Here is a 19,940-nt window from a genome sequence, read left to right on the forward strand (position 1 = left end):
TTGGCTAAAACCGGGTAAATAATGCAGATGTCGGACTTTTATAGATTTTGCTGAAAAATCATACTTTATATGCCCAAAATACATCCCTAGACATTTGGGAATGACGTGAAGACTAGACGGAAAATGCATCTTAGGAACTACTCTGTACACCATACTTCTAAAAAGTGCCAAGTCTTGATAAGACGTGAAAGGACAGTTGCACCTGAATTCCGTTTCTTTCGCGATGGATGCATCACTTCACTAACTTGTCGACATCTGCGTTGATCAGCCCTTGGTAGCTACACAAAATGCATATTGAACGTGGCGATTGATGTACGGAGGTCTATAATAATGACCTGGACCTGTAGGCAGCCCAGTGCATTATCGTACCAGTATATCGAGATTCGCATCGCAGCACAACGCGCTGTATCATGCAACTGTGCTTCGGCATGATATAGCTTCACTTGTGCATCGTTGCCATTCATGTACTCGTATTCCTGAAATTTCTCCTCGCTTTTGACAAGATTCCCCGTATCTAGCCGTTTAGTTATCTAGCTAAGTCGGATCGAAATGTTTTGAATGCCATCATCGTGGTGTCAGACCTTAGGCCTAGGTAATTTTCGTCCAGAAATGGTACCAATGAAGCCATTGAAATTTGCATCAAGACTTCTTGAGAATGCAAAAATAGGTCCGTTAGCCTTTCAATTGTCGATGCGATAAAATAGAAACAAGATGAATAATCCAAAAAACGAACCCAGGTTACTCGACTAGATATACTTTATTATCATAGGAGTTTATAATTTATCGTTTTAACATGAAGCAATCGATATGCTTTGTTTAACCTTATCTTCGACTCTTTGAGATGAAATCTTGATAAACAATAAACGTGTGAAGCGAAATCGGAGTCAGAGCACCAAAAATAAATAATGTGAGGTTCCCGCAAAGACAGCTCAAAAGACACAGTCCACCGATTCCATGGCTTTATGAATCTGCAAGTGGGTTACTATTGATTATTCGGATCCGAATCCATTTTGCCCTCGACATTGTTTGTCGTGAGGTCTTATATCAACCCTCAATTCCACCTTCCCCAAGACAATACCGTTACTCAAGGACCGAAACGATGTCTGCCTCTCTCCCAGGCAATCGAGAATTACCTGCTTCTCAGTATGATCTCAGCACATACTGGGGACGGGTAATGCACTCTGCGGCCATTTCAGACCCTAGGTGAGGAGGAATTTATTGTGTGTTTTCACCAAAAAGGTGCTCACACTTTCTTTCGCAAACACTTTCTCGAGCCATCGTGGAGTATGCAACATCTTATACTGACCGTGGAATAGAACATTGTTAGTCAATAGTGCCGGATTGGAGCATGCGAAGAGTCTTATCTCGAGTTATAAACAGGGGAAGATCCAAGAGATGACTCCGGAATTATGGAATGCGAAAAAGATAGTCGATTCAACATTACATCCGGGTATGTGAGAATCTGCGAGAATACTGGATGGAAAGCTCATGTTATTAGATACTGGAACACCAGTTTTCCTCCCCTTTCGAATGTCATGTTTCGTTTTATCAAACTTGGTAGTCACAGCAGGAATGCTTACACCAGGATTGGGAGTAAGTCTTTCTCAAAAATTCAACAATAATATTATGTTGTTGACACTTGGCAGACGACAGGAACACTGTTATGGCAAATTACGAATCAATCCCTTAATGTGGCTATCAATAATGCCAATGCCAATAAATCTACTCCTCTTTCGACCTCAAAAATTGCACAATCATACTTTCTCGCAGTTGGAGCTTCATGCTCGGTTGCACTTGGTCTCAATGCCCTCGTTCCAAGATTAAAGAAAGTAAGCCCAGGCACGAAGATGATCCTTGGAAGATTAGTACCATTCGCCGCTGTTGCAAGTGCTGGAGCATTGAATGTTTTCTTGATGCGAGGGGAAGAAATCAGAAAGGGCATTGATGTCTACCCGGTTCTATCAGAATCGGATAAGGCTAAACTTGCAGCAGAGGGCAAATCTGAATCCGAGGTTGCTTCGTTAGGCAAGAGCAAAAAAGCAGCCACTATTGCAGTCTCGGAAACGGCTATAAGTCGAGTATTGAACAGCTCTCCAATTATGGTTATTCCAGCTTTAATTTTGGTGAGGTTACAAAAGAAGCAGTTTCTCATAAGAAACCCTAGACTCACATTGCCAATCAACTTGGGTCTCATTCTTGGCACTAGTCTATTCGCTTTACCTTTAGCTCTAGCAGCCTTCCCTCAACGCCAAAGCGTAGATGCATCAAAGTTAGAGGAGGAGTTCTGGGGCAAAGGTGGAGAAGATGGAAAGGTGGTTTTCAACAGAGGAATATGAAGGATTCTATAAATTATACCCGGTACATACATAACATGGAGGACTCGACGGTCATATTTCCATAGGCATGATTCAGCTTTATCAACCACTATCTCCCAAATGTCCAACATGCGGCTCGAGTTCTATTTGTGCCCAACCAAAAGACCGACTTCCAGAATATTGATTAAAGCATAGACCATGGCGTTCATGGCTACTTTTACAAAGGAATAGAAATGCCATATACATATAGAGGATCTCAGCCGCGGCTGTTTCATTTTTCGCTTCTCACCCCCTTCATGACGTGACCCTTGCCACGTGATCACGAACCTAAAATCCACGGGACCACCCCCTTGTTGGGCGATCACATTCGTGCGCGATGAGCACGGATTCTATAAATGTATTGCAGTGGTTCTTACCTGGAACTGTCTAGACTCTCGTACGAAACGTATATGAATACAGTAGCTTTTTCTCCTTGCGTACAGTACACATCACGGAAAATGAATCTACACTAACGTTGCAATGATTATCCCTCCATACCTCGCCTACTAAAATCGCCACTTGAGATAAAGACCATTGAGGGGTTATTTATCAATCGGGTGAATGAAGAACAATAAGGATGAAATTTTATTGGCAACTTGCAGAATTGGAGTAAGAGGGATTTTGTGCCACATTATAACACATGGAAACCATATCTAGAGTAGATACCTAGTAATTGTTAGGAAAATATCAAAGAGTAAGAAACACTGCTTTCAAACAACTTCTACTAAAGGTTTACGGACTTATTTGATCTTGAGGACTTGATTAATTTTGTAGGTATACTAAAACTGTTACAGTTGGTTTCTTGGGTTGAGTCCTGGGCAATGGGTTGTTTTCTTTGTGAAGCATGATGACAGGACTTTTATTCATCTATTGATGGATGATTGACCATGCATGCATCCCTCCATCCATCAATTGCAACTCATCAATGTAAGAAAAACAGGGTTGGTTACACCGATAAAGGATTGGCCAACTTGAATGAATGGAAAGACTTTTGGATGAATGTGAGGAGGGCCACCGACTCTTTTTGAAGTATTCGAATGTGATGTGACTGATGTGATGAGTATGCTCGGGGTAAGGTGGTAAGAGGGTAAGATGGGTAAGACTATTCGTGGCATGTAGAAAGGCTTGCAGGAAGTACGTACCTAGCATATATGGCAGCTATCCTGTCCATACATGATACCAGATGTGTATACAGGGGAAATGGCGAATAAGAGCTTCTCATCTTCCCTTGGTCGTATAAGTCTCTTGGAATAAAAGCTTTCGAGTCGAGGAATCACTATGAGGGGAAGTTGAAATAGACTGGCTACTCTTTGAAGGTTGTTGTCATCAACCAACTTTGGAGCGTGGAGATACCTATTGGATATCAAACAGAGTGAATGATAAAAATAATCACCTGTTTATCTATCTGTCTGGGAGGATATCCGTAAACAGACATTTTCCTTTGATCAGTTCATTGGATAGTAGTCATAATAATAATAATTCATTGGATAATTCAATATATGATATTTTTGCGTGGTAAAGGAAGAGGATGAAAAGAAGAGGGAAAAGACCCTGAGCATTGTTTATCTATGTATCTCTCCATTTATTTAAGAATTGAGATACAAGTTATACAAGTTCGAATCACCCTACACGGTCGGCAGCTTTTATCCTAAAATCCGTCAAATTAAGTTGCAAGTCTTACAGTACCGACCAACCTACCTAGTGATGTGATAGTGGAAACAAACCAAAGAATTCACAATGATCAACTCTAAAATCTACTAATAAATCTACTAAATCTACCAAAATCTACTCTACCTCCATCTCACTAGTCAGTCATAAGCGACCTTGGACGACCCTCAAGAAACCCCAGCACCATCAAGTTTGGAAAAAACAGAAGAGATTCTTATTCCTAATTCTCTCCCAGCAACAACTTTATTAAAAGATATTCAAACAATATCTTCTCGTATTTGGAAATTCAACACCTCGAATCTACCTAATAAGTCAATATAATCAACTTTCTGTCGAGAAATGTCGCGTATTTGAACATTTCTAACTCAGCGCGATACGGTCGGAAAGATTAGAAAGAATTACCTTTGACCTCATCCCCATCCACTTCCAACGTCAACTGTCGACTCCTTCTTCATCATCGCGCAATTATTCCCCATTACGGCATCCAAACCATACTCTACTGCTTGAGACTCGATGGTCCATCGTCTTTGATCTCGAGAATTCACACTAATACTTCGAATACTTCAATAAATCGGGACGTGATAAGTCTAAGCCCACCTTAGGGTCGAAACGATCACTCCTTGCAATTGTGCCATGTCGACTCCATCGACTTTACCTCCCCATCATCCTAATTACGGATACTCCCATCATCAGAATTATCAGTCAAACAATCCATATCGAGCGAGCAATAGTCTGTTGAACGGCAGTAGTCGTTTGGGCGCCTCGTACACCATTCCGACTCACTCGTCGAGTAATAGCACATCTTCGAGTGTAGCTCCTCCAAAGACACATCAACTTCCCTCACATCCGGCAAAGACGAAATCTACATCTACAAACTCTCCAAGAAAGCCCGCAGTCATGGTTTCCTCCTCGTCGCATGTGCCTCCCCCACACAAGAGACAGAGATCAAAGGAGAGACAACCAGATTGGGATAAGTTCTACGAGAATGGTTTACCTAAAGAGGTAATCGTAATTGATAGTTCTGAATCACCAGAACCATCCTTGGACATTTCTTCGCATCTTCAAGCGAATAATTCCGCAGTGGCAGTGAATAGTCGACATGCGGCGAAGAAGAGAAAACGCAATGATGCATATGATCCCGTATACCAACTCGATCCCTCGATCGATCCGAGTCCACTATACAAATCAGAATCTGGTTCCACCATATCAACCGATCGCACAACATCAGCAATTCATACGACCGCAGCTACTTCCCTTGGCTCACACTCATCCAATGGGCAAAATGGTTACGAGGCCGCTGAAATCATAGGGCAGAAAAGAAAAAGAACAAACACTAGGTTGCAAATTGCCAATGAAGCCAAGCGGAAAGAACTAGAAGTCAATGGGGACGCATTTAGCAATTACATACCGCCCCCTAAACCACCCATAAAATCTCGCGATGTTCCAGTAAGACCTGTTACAGATGTAAGTCTCGATGGTTCCACAGTTGTGATCGAAAGCTAACATAGACGAAGAACTCTTATACCAAGAATACCAAAGTCGATGATGAAGATGGACATTACATTGTTGTTCCAGAAACGAACTTGACCACACAATGTAAGTTGCGGTGGGACAATCCATTAGCCTGCCACAAACTAACATGCAAAAACAGACTCGGTCCAGAAACTACTCGGCCAGGGAACTTTTGGAAAAGTCGTACAAGCTAAAGATCTTCATAATGACAAACTTGTTGCCATCAAGATCATTCGATCCGTGCAGAAATACCGAGATGCTTCGAAGATTGAATTACGAGTCCTATCAACACTCAAAGCAAATGATCACGAGAACCGAAATAGATGTATACATCTACGGGATTGCTTCGATTACAGAGGGCACATATGTATAGTCATGGATCTACTAGGACAGAGTGTTTTCGATTTCTTAAAGGGCAATTCCTTTGTACCATTCCCTAATTCCCAAATTCAAAGCTTTGCACGGCAGTTATTCACAAGTGTTGCTTGTAGGTATCTTGATCCATCAACTCGACTCGCTAGCTAATATCAAATCAGTTCTACACGACTTAAACTTAATTCACACAGATCTCAAACCCGAGAACATCTTGTTATGCAATAGTGCATATCAAGCTTTTACCTACAGCCGCAAGATCCCTTCTTCATCAACCACGGTTAGCCGGCAAGCGGCACAAAGGAAGGTCCTTCTGGATACAGAAATTCGACTCATTGATTTTGGTTCCGCAACATTTCAGGATGAATATCACTCATCTGTTGTATCTACACGTCATTATCGAGCTCCGGAGATTATTCTTGGGCTTGGTTGGTCTTTCCCCTGCGATATCTGGAGTATTGGATGTATACTTGTCGAGTTCTTCACAGGGGATGCCCTTTTTCAAACACACGACAATCTGGAGCATTTGGCCATGATGGAAGCAGTATGCGATAAGAGACTAGATAGCCATCTCATTCAGCAAGTCAACAGTATGGCAAAACGAAATGGGGGGAACCCAGCCCAAAAGTAAGGACCCTAGGAACCTTCCTTGGAATATATACTGATGCCATTTCTCAGATATTTCAAGCGCTTAAAACTTGAATACCCAAATGCTGATACCACAAGGGCGTCCCGGCGATTTGTAAAGGCTATGAAACCCTTGCATGTAAGTATTCTCAATATTCTCTGTAGCGAACTTGACTAACAAATCAAAGGAAATTATTAAGGATCAATCGAGGTTTAGCAAAAATTTCCTAGATTTACTGAAAAAGATATTTGTCTATGATCCAAACGAACGCATCACAGCCAAGCAGGCCCTTCAACATCCATGGTTTAAGGAAGCTGCAACGGCAGACGATGGTACGGAAGCAACAAAAATCAGGTTACAAAGACAGAGCGGAACATATGTGGCACCACAGAGGCATCACTGAGCGATTCATGAAACTATGACGGCGTAAATGGCATGGGACATGGGATGGATATCTTATTACTCTGCACTACTTGTTTAGTTTTAGCAGCAGATCGCAGTGGTAATGACTTTTGTATTATTTTACATAAATATTCTGCTTCCGGAAATACTCTGGGCGTCTTGATTACTTCGAGGAAATAGACACAGGAAGGATTTCCGGCGAAAGTTAACACAATCAACTTATCATAATTTTAAGAGCCTCGTTGGGTTTAGAAAGGTTTTCATTTAAACAATTGCCTCGTCCTCGGGTGTTAGTAATTGACCCTTTGAGTTTTGATATTGGATGCCATATGACGTCGTTTCGGCTACCGTAGAATTTTCCAAACCATGTCGAGTTATCGATAATTAACATTTTGTGAGACGGCGACAAGAAAATATGAACTGAACATTTTCTTCGGCCTTAATGCAGAAACTCTCATCAATTGCAAGACTGAAGCTCAATTTTAGATTTCAGAATCTCAGAAAGTCACTTCGCATAGCGATAAGAGCTTTCCCAAGGAAAGAGAGTTATACTTTTCCTCCACATCCAGCAAGATTGTCTCCTTTACCTACTCAATATATTCTGGAAAATAAGAATAAATTACTAGTCTCTCCGACACCATCTTCCCAGAATACGGAATTTGGGAATAGAAAGCGATTTCTTATTCTCAGAGAAAACCAGGGGAATGTGTATCACAGCGTAAAATACAGGAAATCATCGAACGACAGAAGGGCGAGACAACATCGACCAGGAGAACTAGTCAAAATGCGCAGTTATATCCAATTCCTCACAACACCCACGGTGGATACGCCTGGGACCACATTGCTTTTGCACTTCGATAATAAAAGATATCTGATTGGGAATATTGCGGAGGGAACTCAAAGAGCATGTGTGCAGTGCAAAATTGGGTTGATGAAGGTCGCAGAGGTTTTCATGACTGGAAAAGTGGATTGGGCTTCGACTGGAGGAATGTTGGGCATGATTCTTACCTTGGCAGATGCGACCAGCACTTCGAGAGAGGCACAATTTCAACATGAGAACGCGAAAATGCAGAAGAAAGGAGCGCTTGCCGCAAAACCAGAGAAGGCTTTTCTAAACATCCATGGGGGGGAGAATCTGACACATCTACTTGCGACGGCTAGAAGATTTGTGTTCAGGAATGGGATGCCATTATACACAAATGAGTATCGCCCGGATAGAGAGCAGAGAACGAATTGGAGTCCTACGTGGAGTGATGATAATATCAAGGTTTGGGCTATGGCAGTTAAGTCGGAAAAAAGTGCGAAACGTAGTGGGAAAAGAAGCCATGATGAATTTTCAGATGATTCTCCGGACGGTTCTCTGGCTGAAAAAAGCCAGGATCTTATACTTAAGGAAGCCCAAGAACTTCAAGATGAAGAGGATAATAAACATCAAATACGAAAGTCTGTCGTATCTTCTATGTTCGATTCAGATTGGAAATTGGATACTCTTCATTCTATGAAACTCAAGGATGTTAGAATGCCTGCTGCCATTTTCATTAGGGATTCAGACGGTAAGATACAGAGATATCAAGGACCGAAACCCGGAGGAGCTCAGGAAGTTCCCGATATTGAAGTCCTTACACGAAAACCTTGGCCAGGAGCACTCGTGGAATCTTTACCTCAGACTAAACCTTCCACCAGTTCAGTCTCATACATTATCAAGAACTATCCTCAGCGTGGAAAGTTTAATGCCAAGGAAGCCGAGCGATTGAATGTCAAGCGAGGTGCTGATTATCGAACTTTGGTGTCAGGGAAAAGTGTGATTGCGACTGATGGTACCATTGTCACTCCAGAACAAGTCTTGGGAGAAAGTAAAGAAGGTAGCGGTGTTGCCATTCTGGAAGTACCTGATGTCTCTTACATTAAAGGACTACTCGCTCGTGAAGAGTGGAAATCAGAAGAAGTCATGGCCGGTGTTGAATTAGTGATTTGGATTTTGGGACGTGGTGTTTTAGCAGACCCCAGTATACAAAAGTTCATGGAAGAGTACAAGAAATTCACACATATCGTCTCTTCGCAAGATAATTCTCCAAATTATCTTACTTTTAGCTCGGCCGCAGCCCAGGCCATTCGTTTGCATCTTCTCGATTCAGAACGTTTCCCAATTCCTTCATTCAGCAATGCATCCGAGCCACCATCTCAGCCCGTACCATATTTAAGGGCAAAATTAGGGAAAACAATGCTGCTTGAACCAAAATTTGAGATTCAAGATGACAAGTGCATTCCTTATCTTGATACTCAACAGGTGGTAAAGGAAGCAGATCCTGAAGTCCTTGCTCTGGCAAATGAAGCTCGAAAAGAGATCATGAGCCCAGAGTATCAAGCAAAGCTTGATGAAGTTCAAAAAGACATACCATGTAAAGATGCAGAAGTTATTACTCTCGGAACTGGTTCGGCTTTGCCTTCGAAATATCGAAATGTTTCAGCTACTTTACTCCGTATTCCTGAATATGGCAATTACTTATTTGACGCTGGTGAGAATACGCTTGGTCAAATGAAAAGAGTCTTTGGCAAAGATTTACCAGGTGTACTTTCCAATCTCAAAGCAATTTGGATCAGTCATCTTCACGCTGATCATCATCTCGGCACTGCTTCAGTTATTAAAGCATGGCATGATGAGACATCTAAGAATGAAGCAACGAGAAACAATAAACTTGCTATAGCATCGGATCACGGTATGATTCATTGGTTGACGGAATACTCAGAAGTCGAGCATTATGGATTTGAGAGACTTGAGCTTATTGAGATGACTCCAGCAGTCAACAATCTCTATGAAGAATTCACGGCAGCACAAACCGAAGCATTCGGTCTTTCATCTATTCAAGCTTGTCAGGTGAGCCATTGTCATGGCGCTTTGGCAGTTGCATTCAACTTTCCAAACGGATTCAAGGTTGCTTATTCAGGTGATTGTCGACCTTCACAAGACTTTGTTAGAATTGGCCAGGGTGCAACATTGTTGATTCACGAGGCTACATTCGATGACGAACTTCAAGGTGACGCTATTGCCAAGAAACATTCAACCACCTCAGAAGCAATGAATATTGGAAAGGGTATGGGAGCAAGACGTATTTTACTCACCCATTTCTCCCAAAGGTATCAAAAGATACCAGTAATGGATAGTGAAGTTACAGATCAAGTTGCCATTGTCGCATTTGATTACATGAAAGTTAAGATATCTGATTTTTCGAAGATAGCGGCATTTAGACCAGCGTTATTAAAGCTTTATGAAGAGAAAGAATAGTTTAGGATTGCCATTTTTGCGATTTCACGACTACGGGGGACATAGGGAAAAGCATGGTTTAGGACGGGGCATTATCACTTGAATAAGGTCTTAGACTGGGTACATAAGGAAATACGTTTATATTGTAAAGTACTAACAAAGAAAATTCTACATCTTGAGAGGAGACCAGCTCCTCTCTTCTTCCATCCCCAAAACTACTTCTCATCCACTCTATTTCATGAAATCACTACATCGAGTTCCCCGATCACTGTCCTCAACCTCAGAGTGAGCAACATGTGAGCTTCGTGAAAAAGGGTTTACTAGAGGATCTGGTCTTCGATGACGTGGTGCGTGTTTTTCTTTGGGTTTGTTCTCATGACTCGTAGTACGAGGAGAAGGGGGCGAGGGACATGCTCGTGGATTTTCATAGTAGCTTCCACGGTAAGCATGGTGATTGGTCGCTGGTGGATCTGCAAATGGATCCGTGAATTGAAGTTTAGCATCTTCGTCTGATTCGGCGGCTGAATTGTCTTCACTTCCAAAGAGATGCCGATACGTGTTAGCTCGCCCTTCGGCTCTATCTTGAGGAATTCGTGAAGCGTTGACTGCGTCGCGGGAATAGACTGATGCACTTTTCCCTTCTACAGGCCTTGAAACGTTGTGGAAAAATCCACCGCTGTAAGTCACGGTGTCGCAAAAGGCAGCATGAACCTCTCCTGCCGGGTGAGCTGATCTATTTGCGAGAGATGTTCTCGAAATCATATTGGCATAAAAGTCCACAATTTCATTCTCTACATCTACATCTCCATCTCCTACAGAATGATCGTGTCCAAGAAGTGTTTGGGCCTCGCTATTTCTGCCCATAGGATTTTCCGTTCCCTGTAATTGTTCTCTTGTGGCAGCCCTTCTAAGTGCCTGAAGATGTTTCCTACATTTACAAATTTCTCTTCCTAAACCCGTCGATTCAAGTTTCAGGGCTTCGAAATTTTCATGCCATTTTCCCCATGCTCGTACTACATCAATCCAACCCTTCATCTCTCTATTCTTCTTTCTACGTCCCAAAATCGACGCCCACAAATCACGAACAATATCTCGATTTCCACCAATCGTCGCAAGAATACAAGCCTCACAGCCCGAAGCCACGCGTTGGTAGCGCGGTTCCGAAGGCGATACTTGATATGCCTGACGATAAAAATCAGGTTGCATCCAGATACTATTCAATCTTTGCATGCGAACGACAAATTCCCGCACATTGACGGGTAATTCTTCAAACGCTCCGTCGGAAACTAATCGCTGCATTCGCGTCGTGCTTTCGGCGGTTAGCTCGAGAAATATCTTGCGGATTAGATAGGGATTTAGTGCTTTATGCGCGGGACATAAGATTGTCTTGGTTTCGCCTAATCGGAAGGAGGATATAGAGGCGGCGACGCGGGAGATTAGGCCGCTGGATTTGGGGTGCAGAAGACAGGGGGGAAAGTTTGTAAGGAGCTTTTCTTGCTCGTGTAGCCAGGCGTCGTTGGGGAGTGTGTTTGGAGGGAGCGCTAGGAGCTGCGTGAGGAGATCGAGGGGTGTGCGGGTGAACTCGGTGAGTTTGTCGCTTGGGGAGGGGATGTTGATTTTTCCGGCGACGGTAGTGCGCGGTTGGCGGAGGAGTGGTTCCAGTAATTTTTGCATGGTTGCTGTTGCTGTTGTAGTTGTGGTTTCTGGTAGACTACTTGGAATCTTGGTGGTTTGAATAGGTACTTTGTACTTTTGGTTGGATGTTCAAACTAAATATTCAAACTGGATGGCAAGAACTAGATTGTTTCGGTCTCTTGAATCTCCTGTCACTTTCTGGAATTGAGGATCTCTTTGTATGTTCATAATGGTATTGTTTTGAATATATTCTAGAAGTAAGTATACTTATTTTCTTTGATCTTTGTGTTTTATTTTCCTTTGTTGATTGTCTCTGTTCTGGACAAGGAGAATTTTAATAGAGTGAGCATTATTTTGGTGAGCATTGTTTAAGTGAGAATTGTTTCAGTGAGCATTGTTTCGGCATTTCTTTATACATTCGAGAGTTCTCTGTGAGGAATATAATGAAGCTCTGTTTAAGGACACTTTCTTTGAATAAAATAATCACATTGTTTCATTTCCCTTCAGAGAAGAAACCACGAACAATAAAATCAAAGAATCGAGATCCCCTTGTTCGAAACAAGAAAATGTGTATTTAACATTACATATCCCCATCTCTGTTCTTCTTTTCTCTCCGTTTCCCCCCAACAGATAGTAAATAAGTGGCAATCGGGTCTCTACACCACTAGACACCAATTCCCCTCGATAAGAATCACGACCAACGATCATTAATCACCTCACGCACCTACACCATCTACAACACCTGATCCGCAAGTAACCCCCAATCAAAGAAGAAAAGAAATGCCCCTCCATATCCTCGAACTTCGTCTTCCAGGTAGCAGTTCCACTTTCAACTCGGACTCAAACTCGAAATCGACATCGGACTCGAAATCAGGCTCGAAAGCCAAAGCCCGCTCCGTTTCACTCCCTTTTTGCTTCCGCCCAAAATCTACCTCGGAATCTCATACTTCTTGCTCAACGCAGACGTCTGGATTGATTCGGGAATCTAGGGGTACACAGACGGAATTTGAAGCAGAAGAAGAAGAAGAATCGGAATCAGAATCAGAATCAGAATCGGAAGCAGGACAAGGATCAGAACCACAACCAGATTCGGAAGCACAACCACTCCTAAACCCCAACACCTACACATCCTTCACAAACTTCAACATCAAACCACCCCGTAACAGAGCCTCACCATCTTGGTATGTAGTTGTAGGAGGTGTAGTAGCAGCTTTGTTTTTCAGATGTGGACTTTATAGAATTGGGGGATAGAGGGAGTGATAGAGATATCAATGAGGTGAGTTTCCATTCCTGGGGTTTATCTGCTAATTTTCTTTTGTTTTTCTTTTTCTTTTGTTTTTAGATGAGTTTTGGGTCACTTACGACATTCATTTTTATGATCATGATCATGATATGGTAAGATTTTATGATTCGATATGACATGATAGGATTAGGATTAAGGTTAAGTTTTTGGGGTTATGTCTTTTGGTTTTTATTATTTCTTTTCCTTTTTCTTATTTCCTTTTTTTTTCTTATTTTTCTTTACAGTCGCTCACTCGCTCTTTTCGTATCATCACATCAGATTGAAAAGAAGATTAGAAAAACAGAAATAGAGAAACTTACTCGAAAGAAAACAAGGAAAGAAAATCAAAAATTAATTAAAATAATTATTTTTCAAAAAAGATAAATATATTTTTATAAGTTTGTAAGTTTTTATTCCCCGTTCCTTTTTCGTTTTTTTATTAATTTTTTTTATAGTTTTTATTAATTTTTTTCTTAATCAGATGTCTTGGTAAGTTATTCCTTCCCCCCTCGCGTTCGCTAATTGTGTATAGATATATTTTTTTATTTTATTTTTTATTTTCATCTTTTTTGAAAGAATTATTCAGGTAAGTCACTCACCCCCTCTTTCGCTAATTGTGTGTAGGTAATATTATTATATTTATTTTTATTTATTTGTTATTCGGAGATAGATTAGGGTGAGTCAATCCTCCTCTCTTTCGCTAATTGTGTATAGTTATATTTTTTTGTTGCTAGGAGATAGACTCAGGTAAGTCATCCTTCTTTTCCTTTTTACTAATTCTGTGTAGATTTAATTTTAGTTTTTTTTTTTTCTTTCGTTAGGAGATAGAATCAGATAAGTTACTCCTCACTCTCTTTCTTTTGCTAATTGAGTATAGGTATTTTCATTTTTATGTTTATGTATTTACTATTAGGAGATAGATTCAGGTAAGTCATCCCACTATCCCTTTCGCTAACTGTCTGTAGGTATATTTCGATTTTTTTGTTGTCAGAACATAGGAATCAGGTAAGTCATCCCCCTCCTCCTTTTTGTTAATTAAGTGTAGGTATATTTTAGTTTTATTTTTGGTTTTCAGAAGATAGGAATCGAGTAAGTCATCCCCCCCTCCCTTTTGCTAATCGAGTACACAGGTAAGACTTATTATCGTCATTCTTTCTATAATTTTATCACAAGAGATGAAAATCCAGGTACGTCATTCCCTTCCTCTATTCGCTAATCGTATTAGGAACTATTATCATATTTCCAATCATCTAATTCCGCTGTGTTTTTATAATAAAACAAGAGAGTAAGATAGGTAAGTCATTCCTCTCCTTCCATTTTGCTAATTGAGTTCAGACGTATGTACACCAAAACATTTTATTTTCCGGCAATTTTAATCGTAAGATCGATTGCCGATAATCGTCATACAAAATAGACATCAAATATAATCAGGTAAGTCAATTCCCCACCCTTTAATATAAACTGCTTTATAGATCTATCCATATATTTCGCCTCCTTTCAACCCGATTTTACATGCATTGAGATAAATCAAAGCCGAAATAAATATTTAGGTAAGTCCTTTTTCCTCATCTTCCACTTTCAGCTAACTAGTTCTAAAGATACATTCTTACAAAAATTTGTCCGTTAGCTTCCGAGAATACAGTAGTGTAGTTCTAATCAGAACTTTCTTAAATATACAGGTAAGTTCTTCCTCACACCCCTTTTGCTAATCGGTTTTAGACAGTAATTTTCTTCTTCTTTTTTTCTCCCTCCTATTCAGATAATGTAAATATCAAGCAAAGCATTAAGTTCTTCTATTGCAGGTAAGTTCTCCATCATTCTCCTCTTGGCTAATTCGAAATATAGATGAGCTTTATTTTCTTTTCTCCGCACTCCCGTACATTATGGTATTCATAGCCGTCAATATAGGTTTATATTTATATATACATTGCATTATACAGGTAACCTATCTCCTTTTCCCTGCTTTAGCTAATTCGAGATACAGGTAGTTCAATTTCATCTCCTCACGCTCCGTGTATTCTGTATCCACAGTCCTTAGAATAGAGAAGTATCCGTATATACTATACTATAGAGGTAAGTCCTTTCCCCTTCTCCTCTCTTCTTCGCTAATAGATTTCCTAGCTAAGCTCACTTGCTTCACCTGTTCTCTCAGATTCAGATGTACCTACTCGTGTAATACCATCACAAGTGTTACTATACTAGATTGGTAAGTTCTCCTCCCCCTCCTTTCCACTTTCTCGCTAACCGACTCTATAGTATAGGCTTATAATATTTAATATACCTGTCCGGGAACAGAGATAGGGGATTTGAAAGATGAGATGTATTTATTGAGTTTTATAAATATTATCAAATATACCCCCCTCCACCCCCCCCCCCCCCCCCCAAAAAAAACAAAAAGCCCAAGTTCTAATATTTATCATAAACCTCATTACAATAAACTTCATTAATCTTACCTTCAATCCAGCACTAAAAAATAGTATACATCATACATAAATTCACTTTAACTCCACTACTACCCTGCCCTAACTAAGATATCCATTACACTTCAGCCCACCAAGCCTTGCATCTTGTATAACTAACTGCTTTCTTGATTGGAAGATCTATCTATAGATACCTAGGTAGCTATTTACTTTTCACAACAAAAGTTATATATATCTAAGATCTTACTATAAATATATCTGCTATAAAATCAACATCACCTCACCTCACCTCACAATCTCAACAATCAAACCCACCAGCTAGCTAACCGCCCAATATCATCAATATAATAAAGATAAGCTTAAAATGTATCATTAACAAATATTTCATTAGATTTCATTTATTCTAAAACCTCATCTTCATCCCCATCCCTATCTCATCCCTATCTCATCCCTATCTCATCCTGACCTGGTGGTGTCGTCTGATTAATATCTACAACGCAACTTCATCCAACACCTTGCTCCCCTTAGAAGCAAACAAACCATACCAATAGATCTTCGAAGTCAAAAATGCCCGTCTGTTTCATTCCTTTAACTCCCTTTCCCTGCAACTTGTAAGGATACCATTTTTCTTTTTCGACTAAAACCATAACCATTCATTTGCCCCAACTAACCACCAAGAGAATACCCTTCGACCTTGAAAATCAACCAACCGCCCAATTCATTTTTTGTTCCCATACCAATACACATCTATACAAAACGGAATCCACTGTACCGACCCAATTTAACCCAACTCTCAACGTAACACTATGTACTGTTCTTCCATCCTACCCACATCTCTCAAGCACAACTGATAATCTCATATATCCAGTCAATGCCCACCCATACCTCCACTCCCACTTATACCACCCATACCCATTCCTATCATACTCTGTTCATCAGTTCTCATTTCGAAATCTCTCCCATACGCATTACTCCCAAACGCATCATCAGCATTCATTCCCACATCCATGACCATGTCAGGAGGATCCATATTAAACGGGGAATACCATGCATTAGAAACCCCATTTTCAATGTTCATCATATCGTATACATTTCCCATTCCGCCAATGCCAAAATCAGGCCAGTTCATCAACGATCCATCTCCATTGTGACTCGGGCCTGGTTTGCTACTAACACTCATGCTGCCGTTCATGCCGTTGACGTTCATATTGCCACGCATACCATTGTTATTCATAGCCGAATGATCCATGCCCGCGAAACCATCAAACCCTGGCTGTCTATCGAGTTGTTGTTGGACCATATTATGCGACTGCTGTGTCGGCATGAGCAGTTCGTGATGACTCAAAAATTGTGTAGGTGACATGACATTTTGATTATAAGTAGTTTGAGCTGCTTGCTGAGGTGAAATTTGAGGGTGTGAGGATGAAGGGGTAGACACTTGCATTCCCATATGTGCACCTTGCATATTGGGAGCCATCACTTGTATTGGATCCATCTGTGGGGTTTGGGAAGGTTGTGATGAAGATTGGTTTCTTTTGGGCTTTTGCCTTGCTAGTTTTGAATTTGGTTGTTGTTTTGGACCCGGAGAAGGGAGATCTTTGACGTAATTTGCTACAGTCTTCAAGTCGGATTTTTGTTCAAGAACAGCATCATCCCCTTTCTCCTTTTTGATAGCGGCAGCAGGATCTTCAAAGTCAGACTGTGATACACCATGTGGAAATTGATCAAACCAATCGCCATACTGGGGAAATGTTGAACTTGAAGTCCCATTCGATCCAGCAGTATGTCTATCAGCACACATTTGATAATGTTTTCTGAGAGTTTCGGACATCCAATGAAACATGCCCCAATACTTCTTCATCATTCCTAAATATTTCAGAGTAATTGTAAGATTTCGCTTACAAGACTCTTCCAAGGCGGGATTTCCCGAAAAAGCTCCAAATACTAGAGTGATACTGGCTGAGAAGGCACAATAACCAATAAAAGGGGCAGTAATGGGATGAGATTTTCCATCATTTATAAGTTGAGCGATGCGACCAGCTGCTTCCATTGCGTTTGTGCGCATTCTGGCAACAAATTCTTTAGGGGCGTTAGAGAGAGGTCCACCAGGTTCCAAATGTGTCGCAAAGTCATTCAGGAACAGAGTGGTTTGTTGAATGACGATGTAGAGAAATATGAACTGATTTACTAGCCCTTCAGATTCATGTGCACGAATATTCTCGCTATTATACACCATATCGTGTGGCATAGCTTCTTCAAAGTCTTTCAATTGTTTGATGAGACTAAAATATTTCGATTCTGGTTGCCACATGGGATATGGATCTTTGTCGCTAGCGCCTTGTTTGAAGTACGTGATAACATTAGAATACAATGCAATTGATCGAATCACGTATGCCGCTACTCCCAAGTTTTGTTTGGGATCAGATTGCTGTGGACCACTAGGCGTGCTGGGACGTGCAATCTCCCCACGAAGACTTTCCGTTGGTCCTGGGATGTCGAGCAGAAACATTTGCTCTTTCACGGGTAGTTGTATCTCAAGAGTCTCTTCTTTGATAAAGGTTGGCCTACCAGTGCCTGAAGATTCAAAACGGTCCATAAGAAAGCATGCCCACATGGTTCGCCGTCGGATTTCCCTGTCAACAAAGCTTAATTTCACCAGATTGCCGCTCTCGTCAACCTTTGGCTTGTGAGGGTCGTAATCGAGGTCTTGATGTAGTTGCAAAGCATATGCCATACGGATGGCCTGCCCTGCCAGAGACCAACTCCTACCACCGTGACAAGTGCCAAACTCATGGAAGCCAAGAATTAACAAACATGTCAAAATTGTGATATTCGGCCAATCATATCGTTTCAAAACAATATCACGAGCTTCCGATGCCCATTCTTCCCCTTTCAAGAAAGGTTGTCCATTAGTCAGTTCAACGTGATCGGAAAACCGAGCAGCGCAGGCACAAACAGCTAATACCAGGACAGGAGGAAGTGTCTCGGAACTAATAAGTTTCGGTAGTAATAGAAATCGGGATTATTTGGGTCAATACTGACTTTAATTTCATCATAAAGCTTGGCTTGTGCAATAAATGATACGTCTGACCATAAACCTTCTCGAAGAAAACCTCAGCCAGGTGCTCTTGAAGCTCCCGTGAAGGCAACTTTTCTGCGCCTTCTTTTAGCAGTCTGCTTTCTGCTTCCTCCTGTGCTAGCAGCGATTTGGATTTCGAACCCAGTTTTCCATTTTCCTTTAAAGGCTTCGAGGCAGACTTTGACCATGCATCTAATTCGGCTCCAAATGCTTCTTCCGCGGGGCGCTTTTTCCCAGCAGTAGTTTTGGATGGTAACGTTCCAGGAATTGGAGGTTTAACATTAGCTCTTACGACTGCAGGGGTTCCGCTTTGCTCTTCCTTTGGCACAATATTTGTAATGCGCGACTCCATTCGTTTTAGTCTCTTGTCAAGCATTCCCATATAGTCTGTCCGCGGAGCTGCCTTTTTTGTTGTAACCTTATACACACAAGGGATTTTCGATCTTGTGCAATTTACGCACGCGGGCTTTTCTCCCGAGCAACGGATCTTTTTCCTTCGACATGCGGTACAAGCCAGTGGCAATCGCTTTCGCTCCTTTCCTGCCTTTGTTTTAAGCTCTGTCCATGCAGGTGCTGAATCGATTCTGTCCTTCCTTTTCTCTTCACTACCATCTTGTGCGCCTCCCGTATTCATTTTGAGATCATCACCGAAAGTTGTATCGCCTTGGCGAGAAACTCCCGTTATTCGATTGCTTGTGGGACTTGCTTCTTCTGATCCTCCACTCAAGCTACCATGTCGCGCCGCCGGTCCAGATATGCTACCATAGCCCTTTCGATGGATCGAATGTATAGATGATATGGAATCTCGATGTTCGGTGGAAGTCGTGACATTAAATGGATCTGAAGTATTATTCAACTTCGCCTCCCCTGGTGTTACTGTACTCTCTCCAAATCCATAAGGAAATTCGAAGTCACTGAGGTTGAGCGTTCCAGATAGCTCAAGTGGCGGGGTACTTTGTGCCAAACTTTGATGGGATTGATTCGCATTTTGGTAATCGGAGGCATTCTGCGCCTGGAAATTCGCGTGTGGTTGGTTCGAAGACATCATATCTGTGCCACGCTTGTGAGATCTTTCCGTTTGCTGTACAATGTCTCACAGAACCACAGTACATCGATCGTTGAATGCCTAATTCGCGTTAATCACCACCACTTCTCATTACTTTGTGAACCCCGACTACCGAGCAGTCAGTGAGTTTACCATGTATTCAAGTATCCTTCAATCGCAATGGGTCGAGAGGTTAGAAGTCGGATATTCGGTCGGGTCGGGATGACGTCGATGCGCAAAAAATGATCAATCTGTGGCTGTGACAGAGAGTATGAAACCGC

The 19,940-nt window shown here is 41.5% G+C and overlaps 7 protein-coding genes across 7 annotated transcripts; 5 read left to right on the top strand and 2 right to left on the bottom strand.

Moving 5' to 3' along the window:
• Positions 1-1,099: 1,099 nt before the first annotated feature.
• SS1G_12526 (hypothetical protein) lies at positions 1,100-2,336 on the top strand (the record flags this gene model as incomplete). Its single annotated transcript, XM_001586489.1, has 3 exons — positions 1,100-1,143; positions 1,317-1,450; positions 1,654-2,336. 3 exons carry the CDS (start codon positions 1,100-1,102, stop codon positions 2,334-2,336), a joined length of 861 nt encoding a protein of 286 aa, XP_001586539.1.
• Positions 2,337-4,655: 2,319 nt separating this feature from the next.
• SS1G_12527 (hypothetical protein) lies at positions 4,656-6,937 on the top strand (the record flags this gene model as incomplete). The annotated part of the gene is made up of 6 exons (XM_001586490.1): positions 4,656-5,486; positions 5,537-5,618; positions 5,674-6,021; positions 6,071-6,533; positions 6,585-6,672; positions 6,722-6,937. 6 exons carry the CDS (start codon positions 4,656-4,658, stop codon positions 6,935-6,937), a joined length of 2,028 nt encoding a protein of 675 aa, XP_001586540.1.
• A 783-nt stretch (positions 6,938-7,720) lies between these two features.
• Positions 7,721-10,219, top strand: SS1G_12528 (hypothetical protein; the record flags this gene model as incomplete). The annotated part of the gene is made up of 1 exon (XM_001586491.1): positions 7,721-10,219. One exon carries the CDS (start codon positions 7,721-7,723, stop codon positions 10,217-10,219), a length of 2,499 nt encoding a protein of 832 aa, XP_001586541.1.
• A 210-nt stretch (positions 10,220-10,429) lies between these two features.
• Positions 10,430-11,872, bottom strand: SS1G_12529 (hypothetical protein; the record flags this gene model as incomplete). The annotated part of the gene is made up of 1 exon (XM_001586492.1): positions 10,430-11,872. One exon carries the CDS (start codon positions 11,870-11,872, stop codon positions 10,430-10,432), a length of 1,443 nt encoding a protein of 480 aa, XP_001586542.1.
• A 741-nt stretch (positions 11,873-12,613) lies between these two features.
• SS1G_12530 (predicted protein) lies at positions 12,614-13,084 on the top strand (the record flags this gene model as incomplete). The annotated part of the gene is made up of 1 exon (XM_001586493.1): positions 12,614-13,084. The coding sequence occupies one exon, from the start codon at positions 12,614-12,616 to the stop codon at positions 13,082-13,084; it is 471 nt and encodes a 156-aa protein (XP_001586543.1).
• A 512-nt stretch (positions 13,085-13,596) lies between these two features.
• SS1G_12531 (predicted protein) lies at positions 13,597-15,416 on the top strand (the record flags this gene model as incomplete). Its single annotated transcript, XM_001586494.1, has 8 exons — positions 13,597-13,604; positions 13,830-13,862; positions 14,081-14,120; positions 14,246-14,302; positions 14,714-14,794; positions 15,104-15,188; positions 15,237-15,321; positions 15,377-15,416. 8 exons carry the CDS (start codon positions 13,597-13,599, stop codon positions 15,414-15,416), a joined length of 429 nt encoding a protein of 142 aa, XP_001586544.1.
• Positions 15,417-16,403: 987 nt separating this feature from the next.
• On the bottom strand, positions 16,404-19,659 carry SS1G_12532 (hypothetical protein; the record flags this gene model as incomplete). Its single annotated transcript, XM_001586495.1, has 2 exons — positions 16,404-18,525; positions 18,578-19,659. The coding sequence occupies 2 exons, from the start codon at positions 19,657-19,659 to the stop codon at positions 16,404-16,406; spliced, it is 3,204 nt and encodes a 1,067-aa protein (XP_001586545.1).
• Positions 19,660-19,940: the final 281 nt, after the last annotated feature.

The sequence above is a fragment of the Sclerotinia sclerotiorum genome, genomic scaffold (assembly GCF_000146945.2).
Source record: "Sclerotinia sclerotiorum 1980 UF-70 scaffold_21 genomic scaffold, whole genome shotgun sequence".
NCBI classification, from domain to species: domain Eukaryota; kingdom Fungi; phylum Ascomycota; class Leotiomycetes; order Helotiales; family Sclerotiniaceae; genus Sclerotinia; species Sclerotinia sclerotiorum.